The following is a 27,112-nucleotide window of genomic DNA, read 5'->3' on the forward strand; positions in this document are numbered from 1 at the left end:
ATGTTAATAGCGATATGGACAACAAAGTCCAGGCTAAGGTGGTCTCAGATGGAGATGAAGAACTTGTTGGGAAATGGAGCAAAGGTGATTCTTGTTATGCTTTAGCAAAGAGACTGGCAGCATTTTGCTCTTGCCATAGAGATCTGTGGCTTTAAACTTGGGAAAGATGATTTAAGGTTTCTGGTGGAAGAAATTTCTGGGGAGCAAAGCATTCAAGAGGAAGCAGAACATATAAGTTTGGAAAATTTGCAGCCTAACGATGTAACAGAAAAGAAAAATCCATTTTCTGGGGAGAAATTCATGGCTGCTGCAAAAATTTGCATAAGTAACAAGTAATGGAATGGTAATCACCAAGACAAAAGGAAAAATGCCTCCAGGGCACATCAGAGACCTTCATGGCAGCCCCTCCCATCACAGGTTCAGAGGCCTAGAAGGGAAAAATGGTTTCCTAGGCCAGGTCCAGGGCCCCCCTACGGTGTGCAGCCTAGCAACTTGGTGCCCTGCGTCCCAGCTGCTCCAGGCATGGCTAAAATGGGCCAAGGTACAAGTTGAGCCATGGCTTCAGAGGTGCAAGCCCCAGGCCATGGCAGCTTCCACATGGTGTTGAGCCTGCAGGTGCATAGAAATCAAGAGTTGAGTTTTGGGAGCCTCTGTCTAGATTTCAGAGAATGTATGGAAACACCTGGATGTCCACGAATAAGTTTGCTCCAGGGGTGGGGCCCTCATGGAGAACCTCTGTTAGGGCACTGCAGAAGGGAAATAAGAGATTGGAGTCCCCACACAGAGGCCCCACTGGGGCATGCCTAGTGTTGCTGTGAGAAGAGGGCCACCATCCTCCAGACCCCAGAATGGTAGATCCACCAACAGCTTGCACTGTGTGCCTGGAAAAGTTGCAGACACTATAATAGGAATAGTTGGGTATCTAAAAATGCCCTGGAGGCATTTTTCCTTTTGTCTTGGTGATTACCATTCCATTACTTGTTACTTATGCAAATTTTTGCAGCAGCCATGAATTTCTCCCCAGAAAATGGATTTTTCTTTTCTGTTACATCGTTAGGCTGCAAATTTTCCAAACTTATATGTTCTGCTTCCTCTTGAATGCTTTGCTCCCCAGAAATTTCTTCCACCAGAAACCTGCCAGCCCAAGAAAGCAGCCAGGAGGGGGGGCGGGGGCTGTACCTTGCAAAGACAAAGGGGCAGATCTGCCCAAGGCCATGGGAGCCCACTTTTTGAACCAGCATGACCTGGATGTGAGACATGGAGTCAAAGGAAATCGTTTCAGAGCTTTAAGGTTTAATGACTGCCCTCATGGATTTCAGGCTTGCATGGAACCTGTGGCCCCTTTGTTTTGGCCAATTTCTCCAACTTAGAATGGGTGTATTTACCCAATGCCTGTATCCCTATTGTACCTAGGAAGTAACTAACTTGTTTTTGATTTTAGAGACTCACAGGCAGAAGAAACTTGCCTTGTCTCAGATGAGACTTTGAACTGTGGACTTTAGAGTTAATGCTGAAATGAGTTAAGACTTTGGGGGACTGTTGGGAAGGCATGATTGGTTTTGAAATGTGAGGACATGAAATTTGGGAGTGGCCAGTGATGGAATGATACGGTTTGGCTGTGTCCCCATACAAATCTCATCTTGAATTGTAGTTCTCATAATCCCCACAGGTTGTGGGAGGAACCCATTGGGAGGTAATTGAATCACGAGGGCAGGTTTTTCCTGTGTTGTTCTCGTGCTAGTGAATAAGTCTTGCAAGATCTGATGGTTTCATTAAAAAGGGAAGTTCCCCTGCTCTTGTCTGCTGCCATGTGAGATGTGACTTTGTTCCTTCTTCACCTTCCACCATGATGTGAGGCCTCCCCAGCCACATGGAACTGTGAGTCCATTAAACTTCTTTTTCTTTGTAAATTACCCAGTCTCCAGTATTTCTTAATAGCAGTAGGAAAATGGACTAATACATCTATGCATCTAATTCCTTCTTCTTATCTAACTGTATTGGCTGGCACTTATGGTATTGTTACAGTTTAACCTTCTCTTTGATTTTAATTGGAACTGCCTCTAGTGTCCTCCACTAAACATGATGCTGGCTCACATGCTACAGAGATTTATTTTGTAATATTATTGAGATACCCAACTATTCCTATTATGTCTATATTTTTAAAATCAAGAATTAGGTGTTGAATCCACAAAGTCAAAAGATGGAACCTTAAAAGATGGCTGGGTATGATGGCTCATGCCTGTAATCTCAACATTTTGGGAGGTGAAAGTGGGAGAAATCACCTGAGGCCAGGAGTTCAAGACCAGCCTGGTCAACATAGTAAGATCCTTGAAAAAAAAAAAAAAAAGAAAAAGAAAAAGAAACAAAAAGGAAAAAAGAGAACTCAAATTATGAAGGAATGAAAAATAATACACAAATATGAGAAAGACAAGAAGATATTATAAAGAAACTGTATGCCAATAAATTTAATAATTATGACAAAATGGGCAATGTCCTTGGAAAACACAACAAAACAGATACCAGAACAAATATAAAATCAAAATGTCACTTATTTTAGAAAATATTTTCCTTCCCACAAAGAAACCTCCTGGCTCAGCTAACTTTAATTTTTAATTTTTGTAGACATATAAGAAAAATCTAGCATCAATATTACACAAACTCTTTCAGAGAATAGAAAACAATGAAACAATTTTCCAAACAGTGTTCTGAGAGCAGCAAAACTCTTGACAAAAAGAATTACATACCTACTTCTCTGATTAATATAAATGCAAAAATCTTAAATGTCAGCAAATTTAGATGTTTGAGATTACTGACTCTTTAAAGTTTCTTATTTTATAGCAAAATATCTGATCACAACATTCATCTGCTCTATGATTATTATTCATCTACTGATAAGTTTTGCTGTTCTTTTCTACCTTTTTTCTCATAGTATCTTTTATCAATGCTGAGCTAATATATTTTCTATTATTCATCACTTTTATTCATTTCTACTATTCAGCATAAAATTCCTGGTACAGCTATTTGCAAGAAGTTTTAGGGAGGAGAGGCCCACGGTAGCTATACAAACCAGCAGCTCTCCTCTCTGTTGCAACAGATTCAGACTAGTTGCTACAAATAAGGCCTCTCTGTGTAATTACACCCTGCTTCCCTCAGATCCTATGAGAACCACTTCAAAAAAAAAAAGGTCACAGTCTTTTAGGTTAGGCCCCTCATCTTCAGGAAAGGCATTTTCACTAATGTTCTCTAAAGGCCTCTGCCACTAGGCCTCCTCAACTCTCTGTTCCTACTCCCACCATTCTCTCCCTCCTGGCTTTTATACAATTTCAGCCCTGCTCATTCCAGCTGGTAGCTATCCAAATTCCTACAGCTCCTCCCAGTTTCTGCCTTGGCTATACTAAACAAGAGATGAAGATACTATCTGATAAGATCTCTCACCTTTAAGGAATCATTTTTAAGATGAGGAAACCCCTCAACTTTAAGGTAGCAGATTTCCAGAATCCAGCCACAGACCCCCAAGCAATTTCCTATACCTCCTCTTATGGGTAATTTCTCCTGGATTTCAACTGCTTTGGGGCAGTCCTTACGTATATTTGATAATCTATGAATTATGCCTACCTTTTGTTTTTCCAAAAATGAAGTTTGTAGTTGCTTTGCCCCACTCTGCTTACGATTTTGTAGGATTTTCTTGATACAGGTAAATATATTAAGAACTACACTTACAACATTCAAATCTTCTAAGACACTGCTTCTCAAACTTTAATGTGCATATGACTCACCCAAGGATGTTCTTAAAATGATTCTAATTCAGTATGTTTGGGAGAAGGCTGAGATTCTGTATGTCTAACAAGTTTCCAAATACTGCCACTATCACTGCTCTGTGGGCCACAGTTTTAGGTAACAAGGCAATAAACCACTTAATACAAAGCAATGGTTTTTACTTTGCTTTTTTCTAAAATTCAATTTTTAAGTTCACAACCCCAATTCCTTATAAAAGAAACAGGATGACTAATATTCATTGAAATCACCATGGATAATCTTATGTAATCCCTACAATAACCACACAAGATAAATACTACTACTATCACCATTTTACAGTGAACAGAAGCATAATTACATTAAATAACTTGCCCAGAATAATACAGTATGTAGCAAAGTGAAAGTTAAATTCAGACAGTCTGACTCTTGAGCCAATTTTAACACCCACTATATTATACTGCTTCCAAAGATTTGGCAATTTTATCTACCAAAGCAAATTAAAGCTAATATAGGCAGCAGGTAACTAAGAAAAACGTCATATATTGATTTATATAGCTTATTCAAACCTCACCATCCTTACTTTAAATGCTCACAGTAAAACACAAAAATGTACACCTAATTTTTCTATCATCAAATGATTTTTTATTAGTAAGATTAATTTCCCCCTAGAAAAATGTTCTTATACCACTGGAAGAAGTTATTACCATTAACAGTAGGATTTTGTTTAAAAAAACTATTCAGTCAGGTGCTTAGCTTAGACCACTTCACTGAAATGATGCTTTACAACTATGCTGAATAAGTACTTAAGTAATTTATTCTTAGCAATACACAGTCGGCCCTTACTACCCATGGGTTCCATATTTGTGGCTTGCGCATCCATGGATTCAACAAACCATGAATCAGAAACATTCAGGAAAAAAATAAGTAACCACATAACAATAAAAAGTAACATAAATTAAAGACACAATTCAACAACTATTTACATAGCATTAAATTATAAGTAATCTAGACATAAAGTACATGGGAGATGTGCATAAGCTATATGCAAATACTATGCCATAAGGAGTTTGAGTATCCACAGATACTGATATCAGAGGTGGGTCCCTGGAACCAATCTCCCACAGATACCAACGGATTACGATAATATATAACAGATATTAAGGAGAGATTATCACAATAGGTTCATTGCTTTGGTTTCAAGAAAGAAAATAAGCTGACAACAACTATATCTGGACACTGAACAACTGATAAAACTTTTCCTTAGAAACATAATATAGATTGCAAATCCTGGCAGTCAACATGTCAAAATAAGCAGTATCTATTATGCTAAAATGTCTGTAAATAATTGCTTAACTTTTTGGATGTAGAGATTATCACAATGGTAGAAGATGTAATAAATCAAAACTTAAGTTATATCGGAAGTTTTTAATAATGACTTGAAAAGAATGTGGGACAGCAATTGGCTCTCCAATGCTATAAAAATCTCACTGTAATTGATGGAGTTTGAAACAGCACCTTGGTCTCTTCTTTGAAGTTTAAAAGCTTATTTTGTAAAAGAAAATTTGTTTTATAAGCTTCGGATGATTTCTAAACTGCACATATAACACAGAATTGTATTTATTCTTTAATCTTAATGTAGCAGATAATTGTGTTTATTCTTAACCTTAATGTAACAGACAATATAATATTTTTCAACATACATAACACAAAGGTTCATACTGTTCAAAAGGTTATATAGTTACCCTCGGTTTGAGAGGTTTTACTGTTGGAATATCAGTTCCTTCAGCTCTCTGTCTGCTTGAATCAAAAGTCTTCCGTTTTTTAGTTGCAGTTTTCTGGCAAATGGGTCCATGTTTTTTCTGTTAAGATAAAGAAATGCAGCCTATCATTTTCTTTTCTAGAGAAGGTAAGACTACAGAACTTTATTTACACTGAGACCAGTTTAAAAATCTGAGACCAAATGAAAAACCTGAATACAAAATAATAAATAAGATACACCTTGCCTTAACCAAAAGTTAAGTTGTAAAATGTATATGTAATGCATGCTCTAAGTTATCTTTCTCACTAAAAAAAAATTATAAACACTTTTCTAACATGTCATTAAGTTATTTCTCTTCTCCTAGTTTGTACATTACTAATGTCAGAAGTGTGTGAACCAGAGCAACTCTATCTTAAACAGGAGCTGAGTAAAATGAGGCTGAAACCTACTGGGCTGCATTCTCAGATAGTTAAGGCATTCTAAGTCACAGGATAAGATAGGAGATCAGCACAAAATACAGATCATAAAGACCTTTCTAATAAAACAGGTTGCACTAGAGAAGCTGGACAAAACCCACCAAAACAAAAATGGTGACGAGAGTGACCTCTGGTCATTCTCACTGCTACACTCCCACCAGCGCCATGGTAGTTTACAAATGCCATGGCAACATCAGGAAGTTACCCTATATGGTTTAAAAAGATGAGGCATGAATAATCCACCCCTTGTTTAGCATATCATCAAGAAATAACCCTAAAAATGGGCAACCAGCAGCCTTCAGGGCTGCTGTCTATGGAGTACCCGTTCTTTCATTCCTTTACTTTCTTAATAAACTTGCTTTTACTTTGCACTGTGAACTTGCCCTAAATTGTTTCCTGTGCAAAATCCAAAAACTCTCTCTTAGGGTCTGGATTGTGACCCTTTTCTTGTAAAATATTTATCTGTCCTGTAACATTAAGAATAAGAAAAAGTAACAAAGTCAAAGTTACTACACTGGAAAAAAAAAGAAGTCTCCACTAAATACCTGAACATAGATACTAGAAAAAGAAAATACAAAGAATACATTAGTTTTACGATTACAAAAGTTAATGTAAGAGTAGTAGTTTGGATTACTATAGTTAACATAATAGTATGCTAATATAAAGTTAACACAAAATAATAGGACAGGTGGTCTGATTTGTGTCCTTCTCCCACACTAATTCTTTGCCTCCCTTCTAGAACTCAAATTTTGCAGTTTTCTTCGCCTAGGATTTTTCTTGAGCTTATCTAGTGTTCTACTACTCCTACAGTTTTTTTTTTTGTTTTTTTTTTTTTTTGGGAGTTGTCCTTTCATTCATTTATTCAGTTATTCAGTTTAGGGACATTAGGATGGAAGCTGTCTTAAATGACCTCCAATAAATCAACTGGATAAACATTCTCCCTCCACTATATTAAGCATGATGATTGATGACATCGGTATACTAAATACTCTTTTCTCTCTTGTATTTTGATAAACACTGAAGGAGGAAGAACTGTCAAACTTTGGGAAAAAACAAAACCTCAAAACTGGATTATTTGGTGTATTGCAGCCTCTTAGGCTTTCAGTACACAATTAGCAATCAACTGTTTTACATACTTATTTTCAGTTTTCATTTCAACAAACAAGCACTGTAATTACAGCTCTTAAGTATTTTAAAAAAATGAGGATAGCAGATGACTATCTAGTGGACCCATGTACATATGTTCCTTATTAAGTTATACATGTCAAGTGTATGTGGTGCTTGTTTCCCAACATAACTCAAGTTTCAGGTGTTATAATAACATCATTAAGTTAAATACCACATAAATGAGAGCCAAAAAAGGCATTTTTTTTTTGCTGTGTAATTTAGCTGGACACTCTGAAAAATAATAAATTGATAAGAAAAAAAATCATTGAATGTGTGAGCAAGATGTTTTTAAAAGATTACAAAAAAGCCATCATTATTTAAAAGGTGCCTACAGTCAGAAGGACACTTTGGATCATTAATTCCTCACTTTGCTTTAAAGAAACAAACTAGAAATAGTAAGAGGATGCACAGTGGATTGTGGCAGAACTTTAATCAGTAGATCTACATTCACAGAAAAATTCTGTCTTACATCAAAGGATTAATAAATGTGTATTTGTGTTTGAAGTTAAAATATGTAAGGTACATAGGCATAATTTTTATTATTCCCTATTTAGTTAGCTAATTTTATTAAGATTAGTTAAAAGCATTTTTATTTGTACTTACTAAGTAGCTAACATATCTTAAGAATGCATAATAAATTTTAGGTGTACTTTTACATTGAAAAAATCTTTTTCTTTGAAACATTTCAAACATAAATAAGAGCTGACAGAAAAGGACAATTAACTCCCATTTACTACTCATCACCCAGCTTCAACAACTACCAACATTTTAGCCATTTTGTTTCATCTATCCCTGATTTTTTCCTGAAGTACTATAAAGCAAATTCCAGACATTATATTATTTTGTATCTGTAAATAATTACTTATTTCTAAGGTATCTGGTTTTTTTTTTTTATTTTGTTTGTTTTTGGTAAGAGTCTCATAAAACGAGGAATAACTTTAACCTTTAATAGAAGAGTTCTGAAGACCAAACTCTGAAGGAAAGAAAGCATTCTGGAAGAATGGCATAGCTGAAATCAAGACCCTTGAACAAAGAATATTACCCATTAACTCTTCAAAAACTATTCCACGTAAGTTCTTCCCATGAGAATTGACCAGAATTATTGAACAATTACAGATCTGTAAAACCATAAAGGTACAAAATCAGTCTACTCACTAATGCTACTGGAAAGAATGTTCTTCCACAAATCTTGCAAGGTAACAATTCTCCAACTTGGACAACACCTCCATTCTCTAAAACAGGAAGGAATTTAATAAATAATTTCTATAACTTAAAATTGTGAAACTTCACATTTTAATGTTTTCTCTTAGTTTTATAGGTAAGTTATCAGTTTTTGTGAAAAATGTTTTACTGCATTTTGAAATAAGCAAAATTATCTATGAAAAGGAGCATAATACTTTGTTATCACTGGTGAAAAAGGTCAGGATAAATATGAAAGAGTCATGATTTAAAGATATCCAAACTGTTACCGTTGGAAATATCTAGTTTTCTTGTAATTATTTTAAGCAAATCAATTTGTCATATTCTCTTAACTTACAGGGTATCTCTATGGTAAATTACTACATTTTAAGAACAAAATTTATCTTATTAATTTCCAAGGCATGAAGAAATACCATTAGTGATCAGTTCAGTGACTTCCTGAGATGATTTGAAGAATCTAGAATAAAACGAATCTTATTCTGTTTATCACCAAACAACAGAAAGTACAATGCTATAAGATTAAGATCACCTAGTTATGCAAATTACACGTATTATGTAAAATAATTATTTTATACATATAATACTTATATTAAGAGTCAGTGGACTAGTAAATGGAGATATTCTGACCTTACAAACAAAATTAAATAAAGAGGTAGCTACAACTTTCACTCAATTATTAATAAAATTAATATAACTATCATGTAACTGAATACAACAAATGTTATTACTAAAAAGAGAAAAAAGGAAACTACAAAAAAAGAAACTACATTCTTTGTGATTCTGCATAATTCGTTTTGTCATTTTATTTCCAAATATCAAACATAAACTTGTTTTCATACTTATAATTTCCTAAAAATGATACTTAAACTTGTAACATTTTCCCCATAGTTTCTGCTGAATATTTTAGAGACGCTAAAATTCTTTTATCATATGAAAGACAAATAGAAAAACATTTTTCTTTAGAAGTAACAAACTAATTTTTAAAAGTACAATTATATAACTCCATATAACCTGGTCCAAGACATTTAGTGAGTTCACAGAGAACTAAACAGGCAAACCAAAATAGATTTTGGTAAGAATGCATTCAAATACAGTAACAGAAGAACCGTTTTGTTTTCTCATTTTCCTATAACTCCACTGCCCTATTTAACTGGTGGATAGTGATTACTTGTCATCTCAGATGGAGGCAATGTTGTGTAGTGGCAGTTAAGCAGTCAACACTACAAAAGCAAAGCTAAGATTTGCCTGACTTGTCCTTCTCCAATAGCAGGAGCTAAGTTATTTAGGGAGGGCAATCTCATTTATCTGGATCACTTAAGTCCACTAACAATCCAGAGTTACTAAATGGAAACCATTAGGTTCATTTAGATAAGACAGTCTTCAAAATGATGGTCTCAGTAACATCACATGCCAACTAATCTATTAAGCTTGCTTATAGTTTTCATGTATTCCTTTAAATACTAAGCAATGATTTTAAAATTCATCAATAAAAAATATTAAAAAGCACCACATATTATACTTGCTTAAAAGTGTATTTGCTTATCTACTTCTTAAATAGATGACAAAGCAAAATCTTATAAAAATTAACGATTGAGAAAAATGAAATCAGCACATAGAAAAACTACGTACCAAGCATGCACTAAGTAATATTAACACAAGGACAGAATAACACAATTATTGCTCTCATAAAGCTAACAATCTATATTATTTACTTATTAAATAGATCTAAGAACCAAATCAACTCCTATTTTTTATACAAAAAATTAAAACATAACAGCAACCAGAATATTACCATATAATAAAATCCAGTTCTTGACATTAATTTCCACATGTTATCAAACATGTTTAAAATGTTTTTTTAAAAAAAGAAAATTATTATCACTATAAGGCATAAACAGATACAATACCATTTTAAAATAATGCTATTTGGGGATAATTTAAAAGCAATTATCCCCCAAAGAAATCTTTTTTAGAGAAGAATGTCATTCACCCAAAATAAAGATATATATAAAACATATATATAAATTTATAATGTCCTCTAATATTAGCTGGTCATAGAGCATAGCACTATAATTGACAAAATACGGCATATGCATGTGTGTTATGTCAAGACCTACGGAGGGAACTTCTACCCGGTAGCAAGGTAACAATTCTCCAATTTGGACAACGCGTTCATTCTCTAAAACAGAATACCATCTCACGCCAGTTAGAATGGCGATCATTAAAAAGTCAGGAAACAACAGATATTGGAGAGGATGTGGAGAAATAGGAACACTTTTACGCTGTTGATGGGAGTGTAAATTAATTCAACCATTGCGGAAGTCAGTGTGGCGATTCCTCAAAGATCTAGAACCAAAAATACCATTTGACCCAGCAATCCCATTACTGGGTATGTACCCAAAGTATCACAAATCATTCTACTATAAAGACACATGCACACGTATGCTTACTGCAGCACTGTTTACAATAGCAAAGATTTAGAACCAACCCAAATGCCCATCAATGATAGACTGGATAAACAAAATGTGGCACATGTCTACCATGGAATAGTATGCAGCCATAAAAAAGAATGAGTTCATGTCCTTTGCAGGGGCATGGATGAAGTTGGAAACCATCACTCTCAGCAAACTAACACAGGAAGAGAAAATGAAACACCGCATGTTCTTATTCATAAGTGGGAGCTGAAGAATGAGAACACATGGACACAGGGAGGGGAAAATCACACACCAGGGCCTGTCGGGGTGGGAGGCAAGAGGAGGGAGAGCATTAGGACAAATGCCCAATGCATGTGGGGCTTAAAACTTAGATGACAGGTTGATGGGTGCAGCAAACCACCATGGCACATGTATACCTATGTAACAAACCCACACGTTCTGCACATGTATCCCAGAACTTAAAGTAAAATTCAAAAAACAATTAAAAATAATTTATGTAGTTTAAATTGTGAAACTTCACATTGTAATGTTTTCTTTAGTTTCATTGGTAAGTTGTCAGTTCCTGTAAAAAAAACTTCTTACTGTAATTTGAAGTAAGAAAAATTATCAATTAAAATGGGCTTAAGAGTTACCAGTGGGCAAAAAGACCAGAATAAACACAGAAAAGTCATAATTTAAGGATAACCAAGCTGATTAGTTGGAAATATGTAGTTTTCTTGTAATTATTTTAAGCAAATCAATTTGTCATGTTCTTTTATCTTAAAGGTTATCTCTACAGTAAATTACTAAACCTTAAAAACAAAATTTATCTTATTAATCTCCAAGGCATGAAGAAATACTGCTGGTGATCAGTTAAGTGACATACTGAGTTGATCTGAAGAGTCTAGGGTAAAAAAAAATCGTTTTCTCTTTATCACAAGATAATAGAAAGTATACTGCTATAAGGTTAAGATCACCTAGTTATGCAAACTGCATGTATTATTTGAATTGTTATTTTATACATATAATACTTATATTAAGATTAATTGGACCAAGGGGTTAAAATATTCTGACCTCACACACACAACTAATTAAATAATAAAGTGGCTGTATCTTTTGCTCAATTAAAATAATCATCATGTGCCTGGATATAAATTTTATTACTAAAATAATTTTTAAAAAATATATTAATGGAACCTTCTACCCAGATCATGATAAATACCTTAGGCCTCAGAGTCGAAAGCCACATTTTGCTCTAATTAAATTCATTAAAAGACATGACATTACAGTTGAAAAAGCACTGGAATTTGTCTTGTATTATCTAACTTCAAGTCCCCAGCTCTGTCACTGAGAACTACAAGTCCCCAGGGAAGATATTTAAGCTCTCTAAGGTTTAGATTTTCTGATATAAAACAAGGAAGTTAAGTTAAATGACATATGGTCCCTTTTTATCTGGAACATACTGTATTTAACAAAATCTACCTTAAGACCACATTAGCAAGAAAAGTACATGGAAGACATCTTTCTTACTGATTTTTTAAATAAAGTTTATATATAAGAATGATTAAACCAATTGCAGATGGTAGAATGAATGCTTCAGGTAGTGTACACCACATTGAGGAAATAACTTCCACTTATCTACACAGAGAACTGAGAACCTGAAAGGACCTACAGCAAAGAACTCCTTGTTAGAAAAGCCTTTAAGACATGAATTAGAAAAGAAATATATGACTAATCATATAGGCAGACTCAGTTTAACATCCGTTAAATGAGGCTAATATCTGCTCAATTTACTTTAAAATTTCAGAGGATCAATTATTACATATAAAAATGTTTCATAACCTACAGAAATAAAAAATATTACTTTCCAAGGCATGCAGGCAAACTCCACTAACCTTTCTTAAGTGACAAAAACTAGCAAATTTTGCAGCTTATAAAAATACAAGAGAAAGATGATATTCAGAGGGGTGAATATTATACCAGAGAGCAAATACTGTTGAAATAAGTACTCAAGGTGATGGATAGAACCAAGTCAATAAAGTACTTTAATATTCTAGAACTTTTAAGCAGCCAATCTCTCCTTACAAAATTTATCTGGCACACACTGTTGATTCTGTTATAAGTTGCTTATGTTTTGCAACTTCAAAACCTGCATGATGATAAGACTTGAAATGGTATCTTTATCTAACACTGTAAGTGATGAGAAATAATGATTTCATTTCAAATAGTTGTGACATTTTAAAATGCATACATTTAAGAACTATGAGAGAACATTTTCAAAGAAATCTTGGAAATTAAGAACAGTTCTGGCCTCCCCTGTGGCATGTCCATCTCCTCACTGCTGGTAAGTCTTATATTCTATCACCGTTCATTTGACTCCTTTAATGCTCAACAAACCTTTCTTTTGAAGCACAAAATATGTTATACCACTTTCTTCCCAATCCTTTCCAAAATTGAATTTCTTTCAGATCAATATTATCCAGTGTCTCAGAAGATTTACCCTTTTCAGCTCATCCTAGAAGAGTTTTTGTCTTAACCTAGTCAATGCCTACCCGACTCAACACACAACCTTCATCTTTCACAGCATTTTAGTCACATACACTAGTTCAGCAAAACTACTGCCAAAACAAACAATTCTCGACTTTAAAACACTCAAGTTTCCTCTTTAACCACAGAATTCTACCTCTTACCTTTCTCTAAGTTACTATCTTGATCTCAGAGTGACTTGCTTTTCTTAATAAGCTCATGCCTGGCTGCACGTCCCTTCCTACCCAGTCTGAACATGACCCATCATTTATACTAGGAATTATCCACGAATCCCTTGCTTCATGGCCAAAAGTTTGGAAAATGGTACATTAACCTAAGTTAAATGGGTTCTCTTAGAGCAGAACTCCCTTAGTCTTAAAAAAAGAGGCTTAGTATGTTGTTATTTGCCCACATTTATTTTATCAGAAATCCTTTGTACTCCCAAGACTAATGTTTTCCGCCAATGTCCTGAGGAGCACGTTTTTTGAAACACTAACTTACATTTTCTGCTTAGTCCTTCTCTGCCTCTCATTCACTCACTGTCTGAATTGCAGGGAGACATTATCAGGCCAAGCACTGTATTGAAATACATCCATTCTGCCGGGCGCGTTGGCTCACACCTGTAATCCCAGCACTTTGGGAGGTTGAGGCAGGCGGACCACCTGAGGTCGGGAGTTCAAGATCAGCCTGACCAACATGCAGAAACCCCATCTCTACTAAAAATACAAAATTAACTGGGCGTGGTGGCACATGCCTGTAATCCCAGCTACTCCAGAGGCTGAGGCAGGAGAATCGCTTGAACCCGGGAGGCAGAGGTTGTGGTGAGCCGAGATCACGCCATTGCACTCCAGCCTGGGCAACAAAAGCGAAACTCTGTCTCAAAAAAAAAAAGAAAAAGAAAAAGGATGAAAGAAAGAAAGAAACACATCCATTCCTTGATTCAATAAGTATTTGTTGAGCACCTAGCATGAGGCAGAAACTGTTCTAGGAGGTAGGAGTATAAGGATGATAAAAAACAAAGACTCTGATCTTATAGAGCTTTCACTGATCTAACAGGGAAAAAATAAATGAAAACTAATATATAAAATGCTACATGGTGATAACCACAATGAACGTAGAACAAAGTAAGGGGAGAAGAGATGGTCATAATGCTGTCTTGGAGAAGTATGGATAATCAGGGAAAGTTTGTTTAATAAGGAGACAATAATGACATTAAAAAGGAAGGTAATGGATTACTATTAATTTACTAATTGTCAAATCTGAAGCCCTCTTTTGAATCCCCATCCTACTGGGCCTTTCTACAGTCTGAGCCACTGCTGACAAATCCCTTTCACCTTTAAAGTCCTTTCTCTCTTGGCTTCAATATTTCCTTCTCTCCTCCCAAGCATGCTATGTTTTACCTATACTGGACCTGCTAACATGCTTTTTGTGATTTTCACCATCTAACAAACACACACTGAGAGGGCCTCCTATGCACTAGGCACTTAGCTAAATGTTTTACATATATTACATTATTTAATACTTAATATAATTTAGGTAGTTACATATTTAATAGCTCCATTTTTTTCATAGCAGAGAAAATAAGGGTTCAGATTAAATAAATTGCCCAAATCATAGAGCTAAAAAGAAACAAAGCAAGGATTCAAACACAGTCCTCTCCAATACACTGTCTATTAAAATATCTGGCATCCAACTCAGTACCAAAAAGCAATAAATGCTAGATAAATTAATAAAGATAAAGAATTATTCAGTAAACTAGTACACATTTATACTACGAAAAAATAAAACAAAACAGAAATTTTGATGAGACATGACTGTCTTTAAACCAAGGGCTACACTGAAGAGCAATCAGTCTTCTAATCAAGTTTTAGAGGGCAGTACTAAGATCTAATAATTTCAACAATCCACAAGAGGAACGGACAGTCTGATCACTGCCACAATTTTTATAACCATTTATCAGGGATATGAAGGGAATGACAATACTCTATATAAGGATAAAATCTGCTTAGATTTTACCATCTCTTCATTTTACAAACAAAAAAGCTTATAAGAGATTGGAACTCTCCCAAGTCTAGAACTACTTCTATTATCCTTAGATAGATTTTGTAGGGCACAAATTTTATTAGATGGAAAGGAATTAAAAGGTTTTGCTATAATTATCCACAGAATGTAGAAGTGCTCAGATATTGATTCTACAAAAACATAGATAACTTATATTTGGTTTCAAAGTATAATGTTTGAGGCTAATACCTCATCTACTGACTATTCAAGAAGCATAAAGACCCAGAAGACCAAAAGTAAAACAAATGGTATACGATTACATGCAAATAACGTAAGTTATAAGAAAGAGTAAGATTATCTTTAATAGAAATTTTCAAGAGTCCATATATTTTCTGGTTTTATAGCCAAGATTAATGTCTGGTAACTGGTTTCAACTAGAAACATATGTCTAATGCCAGAGTACAATATTTACTCAATTACTCTGACACATTAAGCAAACTTTTGAATATTTCTTACTGGATACTGCAATATAATATTTATTAGACACCTTCAAAGTACTAGACTTTAACTTCCAATGGAGGTAAGAAACTAATCTATCACTGTATCAATGTTTCTAGAATGAAAGAATGGATGAATTAATGAACGGTAAGCTTAAGACTCAGAGTTTGATATTTGCAAAGTGTGATCTCTTAGGGGAGGGAGAGGGGAGAAGGAGAAAGGGGAGAAAGGCACCATCCTAACTTCAACAGAAAATTCTCAGAGCTTTTATTAGATTGGATTGCTAGAAATTACCAGAATTCAACTGTTTTGCCCTACATAATTTAAGGCAACTTCACATATTTAGACCCAGTTTACCACAATTAAACACATTATAGTTAATGATGGCACCTAATTCTGTTAAAAAAAAAAAAAAAAAAAAAAATCTGAAAGTAAAGCGCAAGCACTATTAACATCATAAGCTGGGCCCATAAAACATGCCTATAAATACAGAATCCTACCTATTTGTCTACCTATGCAACTGAGTATCATAATAGGTTTCCATTATATTTTAAAAACATTCGTAGTAAAGTTTCAATAGCAGTATCTTATCACTGTTAAAATGTAAGGTCCACTAAAATGTAGGTTCAATGAGAGTAATTACTTAATCATTTTTATTCTTTGCTGCAACCTAGAACCTAAAAAGATGCCTATAATAGACATTTATTTAACAACAAATATTTATTTAGTGCCTACTTTGTGTCAGACATTGTTTTAGGTGGCTAGGATACGTAAGTGAAAAATCAGATGACGATCTTTGTCTTAATAATAAATGTTGAATAAAATAATAAAAATCTGCAAACTGTTCAAAAACACTTTATAGATAATATGTAATAAAACCTTATCATATTATATATGATAATCTTATGAGAATTCCATAACCCATGCTTTAATCCCACCAAGATACAAAAGTATCTTGAAAGTAAAATATACTGTACTATCATTACAATTCCTTATTTCATGGAAATTTGAACTATCCTCCAAAAACACATAAGCAAAAAACAAGACCTTCATTAGGCCAGCATACTGCAGCTGTCCACAAATGGAAAATTATCAGAATTATTTATCAGAGCAAAAGCACGAAATAAACTCCTACTCATGTTATTACATCTGCTTTTTGGCGAACTTAGGTGACTGAAAAAGTTACCGGCTACCACTTTTCACTTCATCACACAATGTACAATATTTTACTCCCTGGCATGCAACAATACACAAGACTCAAAGCTTCTGCTCATTCTTAATTCCAAGTGAATCCGTGTAAACCAGAAGACGGGGGAAAAGGAGCTAAATCAAGACAAGAGGATCTTTCAATTCTGAAGGTTTGTTCTTTATCATAACAAATTAAAAAATCTTGAAACTAGCACTGTTGCCAATGCTAGTTATTGTGGTTTTTTCCTTCCTTTGTTTTTAGGTGAATGCTTTCCTTACACAGGATAAAATGGGTAAACAGAATAGAGAAAAAGTGAAAGAACTGGGAACAAAGCAAAATCTGGAGTCATGGTTACAGTACAAAGATAAACCCAAAGATAAGGAACCAATACAGGCTCTTCCTCACATAGCCGCCGTGAATAAGTCATCAAATCCGCCGGGTAATCTATTGTACCGGCTCTAAAGCTGGCCAGTGACACTTCCTTAGGAGATGCTCTGACATCCCTCCGACAGAAGATGCTGCCGAAATGTAAAAAACCGGTTACCTAGTGAAATCGACCAAAGAATGTAAGGAGCTCGAGGCTGGAGACACACCCCGGGGCTGCAGCACAAACTGGCCTGGTGGTGTTAAGGCCGTGGACAATAATGGAGAGAGTCCAGTACAAGGAAGACAAAATCTGGCCAGAGACTGGAATCACTAAAAGGGCACTCAGGAGTCAAGCAAGACCAGAAAATGGTAGGAAGAGACGTGCAAGCGTCTTGCCAGGGGTAGGATCTGGCTCCGGGTGGGCAAGCCCAGGTGAAGACCGTCTGAGGCGTGGCAGCCTGGGAGCGTTCGCTCCACCGCATCGGGGACTGTCCGGCTCCCTTCGGCCCCAGCCTCCGGAGGCGCGGGCGGGGACGCGGCGAGGTCCGCCGCTCCGAACCAGCCCACGCCTTCCTGCTACTGGTGTCCAGGGTCCCCAGCTGTTCTGGGCCCGCTCTAGCCGTCCTGCCCGCATCCCTTCATCGCCTCACCTTCCAGTCCCTCCATTGCGCCACCTCCACGAGCTCAGCAAGACTCGCCCAGCAGCGCCCGCCACCGCCCAGCTCTGGCTGTAGCAACCCAGCCGCACCTCCCACCCGCTAACATTCCGGGCTCCAATTGGCTCCGCAGCTGCGGGGGCGGGGATCCGTGGGGGCGGGGCCGCGGCGGAGGCGAGGTTCCTGCGGTCTCCTCCTAGCTGCCACCCCGCTCCGTCTCTCCGGGTTACCCTCCAGGGAGCCGGGAGCCGCTTCAGGTTGCAGTCTGCGACGCAACGGCGCCTTTGTTTGACTCCAGCCTTGTTTTCCCTCATACCTGATCCTCCTATTTGGAGTACCTCAGCACCTCATGGGCTCCGCTTCACCATTCCTCAATCAGTCAATGCCTCTGACTTGTGGCCGCCATCCCTCCTAGTGGATACTTTAAGCAGGCAAGCAAACCAAACAAACGCCCAGCACGCTTGCATGCAGCAGTCTCCGTTTTCCGGTCTTTGGTCGCATGACTTGACCTCAGCGTATCCCCTAGACTTGATCTTCACACATAGCTTCATAGGTTAAGACACTTTTTTTCTAGAGAAATCATACTTTCTATCAGCGATTGTGGAACTGCGGTTGCTCTAAGCCCTTGAAAACAGTTTCCTCACCGTGAAAGCTTGGGCCAAAAATTAGAAGTGAAACCCAGCCCTCCCTCTGTCTTCTACTCTTGGCCTACCCTGACCCTGTACTTTATCATCCATAAACCAAAACAGTCGCCTGGCCTGACAATGTTTGATCGGGGAAGTTTGAGTTGGGGAATTAACCTACAACCTGACAGAATGAGGCCCGTCCGTCTCTAACAGAGTTCAAAACCTCCTGAAGATGAAAGTAAGTTCAAAACTAACTCAGACCATTTTAATGGTTTTGCTTACAATTACCAGAACTACATTTCTTTGAAAATTTGATTTAACAATCGTAAACAAGCTGTATTGTTTGCTGACTATGGCGTATCTACTGGCAAGTTACCAGTATTAATGTGTTGTCCCTAACAAACCTTGGATTAATTTTGTTAATCTGTTTAATTGAAGAGTTTAACTTCATATCTAACTTTATCTACTATGAAATCAGTTACCTTCAGGAAGCAAGATTCATCCTACTCTCCACTCACATTAAAGTATTGTTTAAACAAGCAAACACTTGAGGGGGCATCATCTCTTACTGAGAAGGTGCTCCAAGTGCATTTGAATGTGGTAGAGTCCATCTGTTCTGTGGAGCCATGTAAAGACCACTTGAACCATGCCTCAATGACTCCGTCAGCCCTTCCCCGATTCCCCTGGCTCTTCTGCTCCTCTGAGATCCTGGGCCTACTTGGCCAACCCATAGCCTTGCAGGCAATAGCTACTCTAGACTGGGTGCTGTGGAAAGGTCCTTTTTCTTCCTTAGTGCTGCTAAGGCAAAGGTAGAATTTTTGGTGGGGAGGGAAGGCCTTTTAAAAGAGCATTAAGGAGAAAAAAAAGCACACAGAAGAAAATACAAAAATAAAGAAGCCATTATTTTACAAATTACAAGTTCTTTCACTGAAGGCAAGACGAATATTGAGTTGGCTAATACCTTATTCGGCATAAAATCTACAGTAACATTAAAAATAATAACAATAGCATTAAAGAATAAATCATGTGAGGCATGTTTTAGGCCCTTTTCATATATTCACGAATCTTCAAAAGAAATCTACAAAGTAGATACTACAATCTTCATTTATCAGAATTAAAATGTTCATTTTCTAGATGTCTCAGAGCAATTAATAGTTTGTCAATATTTGTATTATTAGTGAATGGTAGAGCTTGGCTACACTCTTGTCTGTTAAATTCTAAAGCCCATGGTGATTTAATTGGGTTCCTCACTCCCCTTCCTTGCCTTGCCTTTTATTATAGCTGCCTCAAGTGTAAACCCAAGCGTTCAGACATGTTTAACATATATTTGAGTAGGCATTTCTATTGTGAATCTTAATTCTCTAAAACGTGATTGCTAGTCTTCCCTACAAGTATTGGTCTCTTCGTAACTTTTACGCTACAGCTACCCTGGCTCCTGCAGCTTTTCCCTGATTCTGACCCCTGAGTAAAGAGGACTTCTTCCTATCTGCCTTCAATAAGTTCTTTCCTCTGCCGCCTACATACCTAGCCTGAGAGTCTTGTCTTGGCACTGTGTATCATGACATTACTTCCTCTCCAGTCTAGTCCATTTTTTGGGATGCATTCATTCAACAAAAGTGTATTGAGTACCTTCTATGCTTCAAGTCCATTTTATCACTAGCCAGTTATTAAAATGAATGAAACTCAGCTTCTTCTCATGTTTTTAAGCACTTACCTGTACATAATTTTTTTACCTGCCATGTGATCTTGTTAACTGAAAATAACATTTATAGATCAATAAGAATTCGAGATCTTCCGACCTCCTTATTATACAAAAAGGAAAACAAACTTTCAGAGATGTTTCTGACTTGGTCAAGATCACAAAACTAGTACTTAATTGAAATAGATATTCTATCTGTGTTTTATTACATCATACCTTGATTCTTTCCACTTTGCATTATATTGCTTTCAACCACCATTCCCTTAAGCAGATCCACATCTATTCTGCACATTCCAAAAAGCTGAGCAAGCTGCATATAGCTTCTTGTTTCAAAGCTCCAGTCTCTTGAATCCCACAGGAAGTTCAAGTCCCCTTTTAGAGAAAGCCAGGTTCTCATTCAGATCATTTGCAGAGCACAACTAAATGAGATTCTGAGTCTTGGTGAGAACTCAGTTTATCACCTCCACTATGTAGGACATTTCTTCCTTCCATGACCAGAAGAATAACCTACCACAATTTAGCATATAAAAATAATGCGTACATTTGGTAATCATAAGAAAATGATAATTTTCATCAAAAACGTAAGAAAATATTTCCCTTAAAAGTGTTCTAGAGGGAGGAAGCATTTTCTGAGTTGGCTCTTGCTAGTTTTATTTGAAGTAAAAATAAAATTTTCTTTTTTTTTTTTTTGAGACGGAGTCTCGCTCTGTCGCCCAGGCTGGAGTGCAGTGGCGCAATCTCGGCTCACTGCAAGCTCCGCCTCCCGGGTTCACGCCATTCTCCTGCCTCAGCCTCTCCGAGTAGCTGGGACTACAAGCGCCCGCCACCACGCCCGGCTAATTTTTTTTGTATTTTTAGTAGAGACGGGGTTTCACCGTGGTCTCGATCTCCTGACCTCGTGATCCGCCCGCCTCGGCCTCCCAAAGTGCTGGGATTACAAGCGTGAGCCACCGCACCCGGCCAAAAATAAAATTTTCTAAGTGCTCAGGGGGAAAATAGTGATAGTTTCTGATGGCCTGGAATAATCAGAAAGCATATAGGTAGGCTGTCACAGGTGAAGATTTATTGAAGGAAAAATGTCCTAGTCAAGAAACATCAAGAAAAGAAAGAAGGGGCTTTAGAAAAGTGAGGAACTTAAAGCAAACTTTACCTACTACATTGATTGAAGGGCTATTCCATTCATAGTGTGATAGCAATTATTCTAGCTCTATGCTTCCCTACTTTCAAACTAATTTTCAGCTGCAAAAAGTCAGTTTTTTTTTTCAGCTTTCGGCTATGATCTTGCCTATCCATCCCTTTGCATCACAATTTCAAATCTTAACTAAAAATCTATTAACCAAAATGTTTATTGAGGTCCTCTCTAGACTAGCCCATTTTTCTGATGCATTCTTTCAACAAATATTTGTTGAGTACCTTCTGTGCTTCAAGTCTATTATATCACTAGCCAGTTACTAAAATGAATGAAGCTCAGCTTCTTCTCTTACGTTTTTAAGTATTTGTCCATACATATTTTTTTACCTGCCATGTGATCTTTTTAACTGAAAATAACATTCATAGACCAATAAGAAATTGAGATCTTTCAACCTTGAGTACAACACTGCTCTAGGCACAACAGAAAGCTTCAAAGAAATCTCTATGATCTCTAGAAAGTTAACATCTAGTAAAGGAAACCCTGAGCAAGACATAATACAGGGCAAAAGAGTGGTTAATAGTATTAAGTTTTAGATGTTGTGGTACAGCTTATAAAAGCAATTGGTTACAGGAAGTCATTTACAAGAATGGAACAATTTTAAAGGTTTTTTAGAAGTAGAACTTAAATTGTGTCTTGAAGAGTGTCATAGCATAGGTAGAGATCACTGAGGATGAGAGAACAATGGCATAATCCTCCTGAAGAAAATGATGCAAGCCTGGCATGTTTTGGGACAATCTAAAGAAGCAAGGAGAATATTTGTATCTATTTTGGTTCATGTGTAACATTTGTTCCTCTTTACATTATACAGCACAAGCATTATGGCGATATAATTTATATCTTTTTAATCTTAGGGGCAAGGTGTTGAGTTAATGATACTCGCTAACACACAGCACATACTTCAACTATCCATACCAAGGTATCTCTTTTATTTTCTTTTTGTTATTTTTCATTCATCCCCCATTTTCATGCAATTTACCAGCTTCCTCACTATAGGCACAATTCTATTACATATAGATGTCTTTGGATAGGTGTGATTCTTTGAAACCCGTATGGTGCTGTTTTATATATGCATCTGTTTTTAATTTACATAAATGGCATTATTCTATGGCTTTCATTCTGTTTGTAATTTTAATTTTTAATTAATTTTAATTATTTAATTTTTTAATTTAATGTTTTTTGTCATTCATTCAGAGATTCATCCATGCCACTGTATGAAATACAAGTTTATTGCTTCTGGATGTTGGATAATAGCATTTTACTGTATGCATACACCACCACATCTTACTTACTCATTTCTGTAGTGATGGGCACTGAGTTGGTTCTAACTGCTGCTACAATGAACATCTTTGTGCTTGTCCCCTTATGAACCTGGGCTCAAATTTCTCTGGGATGCATCCTTGGAATAGTTTACTGGATCATATTCACTTCCACTAAGTACACCTAGATTTCTCTCTACAATAGCTGTACCAGTGTACATTCCCATCAGCAGTGCAGAGGGCCCATCTTTCTATGGCTCAGTAATAGCTGACTTAGCTCTAATTTTTGAATCAAGAGTTGGTCTTTTCTTCATATACTTGCTAATTCAGATTTGACTTTCAATGAATTGCCTGGTTTTGTATATTGAAATTCTCATCTTTTTCTTATGGTATGTAAATTCCTTGTGTATTCTAGATGTCGACCCCTGCTAATTTCAATTATTTAAAAAATCTTTTTCCAGTTTGCCAAATACTTGATAATTTTGTCTGTGATACTTTTCACTGAACAGAAACCCATAAAGTTATTCTATAAAATCTGTCAATATATTTTCTTTATGAATTGTGCATTTTTAATTAAAGTTTTCTTCACTTCTAGATTATTGAGGGTATTTGCTCACATGTTTTTGTATTAATGCTATCCTTTTTATCTTTCTTAATGAGGTTTTCAACCCATCAGGAGTCACTTTTGTATATTATATGTGTTAGGAATCAACTGTATTCTGCATATAATGTGTCCATTTTTCCAAAACTATCTCTAAACAGAAAAAGTAAATATAGACATCACAGAATTACAAATACAAAGATATTATGAACAGCTTTGTTTCTATAAATGTAAAAACTCAGAGGAAATGAATATCATTCTGGATAAAATTAAAAATTGTGACAAGAAACTTGAGTAGAATGAAAACTGTTAATAAATCAAAATGGTAAAGACATCTCTTCACTTTAATGCCCTAGGTGGAGAAAGATTTACAGGTGAGTTTTACCAAACTTTAAGACAAAGATAATTTATATTGTGTCCACATTTTCAATAAAATTTAAAAAGAGGGAAAGCTTATAAAAGCTTATAATTAATTTTTTAACATTAGCGTAATTCTGACTCCAAGCACTATAAAAGCAATATATGAAAAATTATAGGATTGTCTCTATATTATATATACAGAAGTCATAAAAAAGATGTTAGCAAACCATATTCAACCAAATTATTATTAAATAAAGTCTATACCAAGAATGAAAGTATAGTTTAATATCAGAAAAGACATCTGTAAAATTTTAGCTTTTTTCGTCTATTTTCTGTTTAATCAATAAGAACCATTGACAAGCAATGAATTCTGCATTTGAAATATTTATGATACATTCCAGTGACAAGTTTTGTTATTCTTTGTATTGCTGAATTCACCAAAGATAGGTATATATATGATTAATGATGGTGGAAAAAAGAATTTTGGTATTGACAAGGAAATGTGGTTGATGTCTAGATAATTCGTAGTAATGTTATTTTATTAATTGTACTGCTTCTAAAAAACAACCAGTTTGGGTGGGTAATGGATAGGCAAAAGATAAAAATGTATTTCTAGTTTTAAAGACAAAATTCCCTCTTGGATGATTCTACATATTTAGGCATTCATATCTTAATGTGAAACACATTTACCTTGTAACTAGCTTTGTGCTGCATCTGACGCTGCAGCAGAAGATTGGCATTAGGCCTGGAGAAAGGGATACAGATAGACTGATGTGGGAGAAGGGCTCTGATTTACAAGACCAGAACACAGCATGAATCCACTGGAGGCCTGAATGGTAGTGAACACAGAACAGAGATGGGAGGACTTGCAGAGGCCACTAGCTGTTCTGTTGTTCTCAGAAGAGTATTACTGATATATACCTGAGCATATGGTTGTGGAATAAAAACTCTACTCCCCAGTCTTTCTTGCAGCTAAGTAGTCCAGGTGACAAAGAATTCATAACTTCTATGTGCATAATTTTTAAGCATCTTTAAAAAAGAGAGGGTGAGCCATTCTCCTTCTTTTTCTTCTCCTCCGTTGGCTGGCATTTGGGCATGATACCTGAGGCTGGAATAGCCATCTTGGACCATAAGGTGACTTTGGGAATAGAGTCCACTCATAGAAGAGGTAACAGACTGAGGAAGCATGGATCTCTTGCATCTAGACCATCAATCTCTAAATTTATACAAGGGATAGAAATAATTTTATATTAAGCAATTTTTTGAGAGAAAAGAAGAGGTAAGGGGGATTGTTCTACATTTATAGCCAAACTTAATCCTCATAAAACAGAGATTTAGATACAGAGGTAAGAAGACAACAAAAACTGTTTTTCCTAGTTTATTTTGTGTTGCTGGGTAACTCTAAAAATTTGCATAGGTATCGATACCCAGAACTGTTTTGAGAAGTTGTGCACTTCAGCTTTGTCCAATTTTGCCTGTTGTCTCCAGGACAGCCAAGTGTTTTCGGATGCACCTTTTCTTTTGGAGGAAAAGAAACAACAACGAGAGAAAACTATCAAAAGTCCTTTCCCTCTTACTTCATTATTAATCATAGCAGCTTCCTAGGGCCTTGAAAACTTGCTTTAAAATGCTATAAAATATTACAAATATTATATAATGTTGATGATGATGTCAGGGTATTTATATTAAAGACAAAGAAAAATTATCCTATTATCAATCACCTAAATAAATGTTTTGACACTTATTCATGGTTTCAAAACCCTTATGGTTCTTCTTAAAGAACCATATTAATAAAACAACCAGATTCTTTGGTTTCTGCAGCTGCCTTTTAATGGAAAGAGCAATATGAGAATTCACCCTATAAACATATGCTAATTAATAATATAATTGGTTACTTGGTTTTACTTTAAGAAAAATCTCTAGTTTTTATCGTACATACACATGTAATTAAAGTTATGTGTTATTAGCTATTTATACAAATGCCATGTTTGCAAACGTAACATTCTAGAAAAGTTGCTTGCTTGCATTTTTTACATTGAAAATATACCATTTTATTCATTTATATATTGATTTCTTACTTAGAATGTATATCAAAAGTATGCACCTGGCATATTGTCTATCTAATTTTATCACATGAATCTAACAATTGTCTGCTTGATGTTTCTAAGAGGCAGAGTTTTTTAAGCCTATGTACGTTTATGTTTCTTAGCAGCTAATGGATAATCAACAAAACAGAAATAAGAATTTCCTCTGGCTCTGTTTTCAAAACAAAATAAAGTTTATGCTTTCATAAGAAAATAAATTCTAGGTACAAAATATTATCTAAAAACATTAGTGTTCCTTAAATTATATGTAAATTGTTTATATGAACTTATAGAAAATGAATTTAAATATAATTTAAAGGAACACTAATCTTCAAACAATTTGAATGTTATAAAAGACTATAGTGGTTATCAGTCAGTTTTTCTTTGAAACTTCTTTGAAATTTCTTTAAAAGTAAGAGAGCTCTTAAACATTTGCAGTGCCTCTGTTGTTATTATGAATATTAATGGCCATTCAGAAGTGAAGGTTGTTGTTGCCTTTCCAAAATCTCCTGTTCTGGAAGGGATGTTCACCCCTACTATTGAGAATGTTGGCTGATGATCTATAACTACTTCTTCTGCAAAGAATTGCCCTTCTCATAAAGGGTACTGCCATATCTGAGAGGTTAAGATCCTCCTCTCTGACGGGAAGCTCACAGCCAATGACTAACAGGCGGACTCCATTGATTTAGGCTTGCCTGAAGTTGGTCTTCACGTAAGACTACATTCTTGCTTACCTTTCTTCTCCTGCCCTTAGGCCCTAACTTGCTGTCCTCACTCAAAGGGGGCTATTTTTAAATAAATAACTTCCACAAGAATCCCCTCAGCTTCTGAGAAAACTGACCTAAGACTCCTTTACAAAGTGATAATAGCACCAATTTAATGGCCTACTGCTACTATTAAATGTTACTCGATCCCATGACCAGCTATACTTTTGGTCTGAGATGAAAAGATTTGCCCTGACTTTCACTGCTCTCCTGAATTACATTCTTGAAACCAAGAATGTAAAATACTGATGGTGATATGTAAACAGACTGCATTTTACCCCTGGAGATGTCAAAGAGCTCATAGTAAATAAACAGATCATCAACTATCTATTTAGTACCTTTGACAATAATTCTCTGCATTTTCATAGAACATTATTGTTTTTAAAAGCTTAGTTTAATACTTCAGTCAATGATATTCGATAAATATTTGCTAAATGACTGGATAAATATGAGTGAATGGGTATGGTCTTCAAAACAGCTAATTTAGGTAAGCAGAGAGGTTTTATTTAGCTCCTAATGGTT

General features: G+C 35.8%; 1 protein-coding gene across 2 annotated transcripts in view; it reads right to left on the reverse strand.

Moving 5' to 3' along the window:
• The window catches only part of ZC2HC1A (zinc finger C2HC-type containing 1A), a 53,589-nt gene extending 35,469 nt beyond the window's left edge, over positions 1 to 18,120 (reverse strand). For both annotated transcript variants that reach the window (XM_030795137.1, XM_030795136.1), the window contains exons 1-3: positions 18,003 to 18,120; positions 8,314 to 8,390; positions 5,499 to 5,615 (exon numbers count right to left, since the gene is read on the reverse strand). In XM_030795137.1, the coding sequence (XP_030650997.1) occupies positions 5,499 to 5,615; positions 8,314 to 8,390; positions 18,003 to 18,018 (210 nt within the window). In that variant the 5' untranslated portion in view covers positions 18,019 to 18,120. The remainder of the gene's footprint in view (positions 1 to 5,498; positions 5,616 to 8,313; positions 8,391 to 18,002) is intronic.
• Positions 18,121 to 27,112: the final 8,992 nt, after the last annotated feature.

This window comes from Nomascus leucogenys, chromosome 16 (assembly GCF_006542625.1).
Source record: "Nomascus leucogenys isolate Asia chromosome 16, Asia_NLE_v1, whole genome shotgun sequence".
NCBI lineage: Eukaryota > Metazoa > Chordata > Mammalia > Primates > Hylobatidae > Nomascus > Nomascus leucogenys.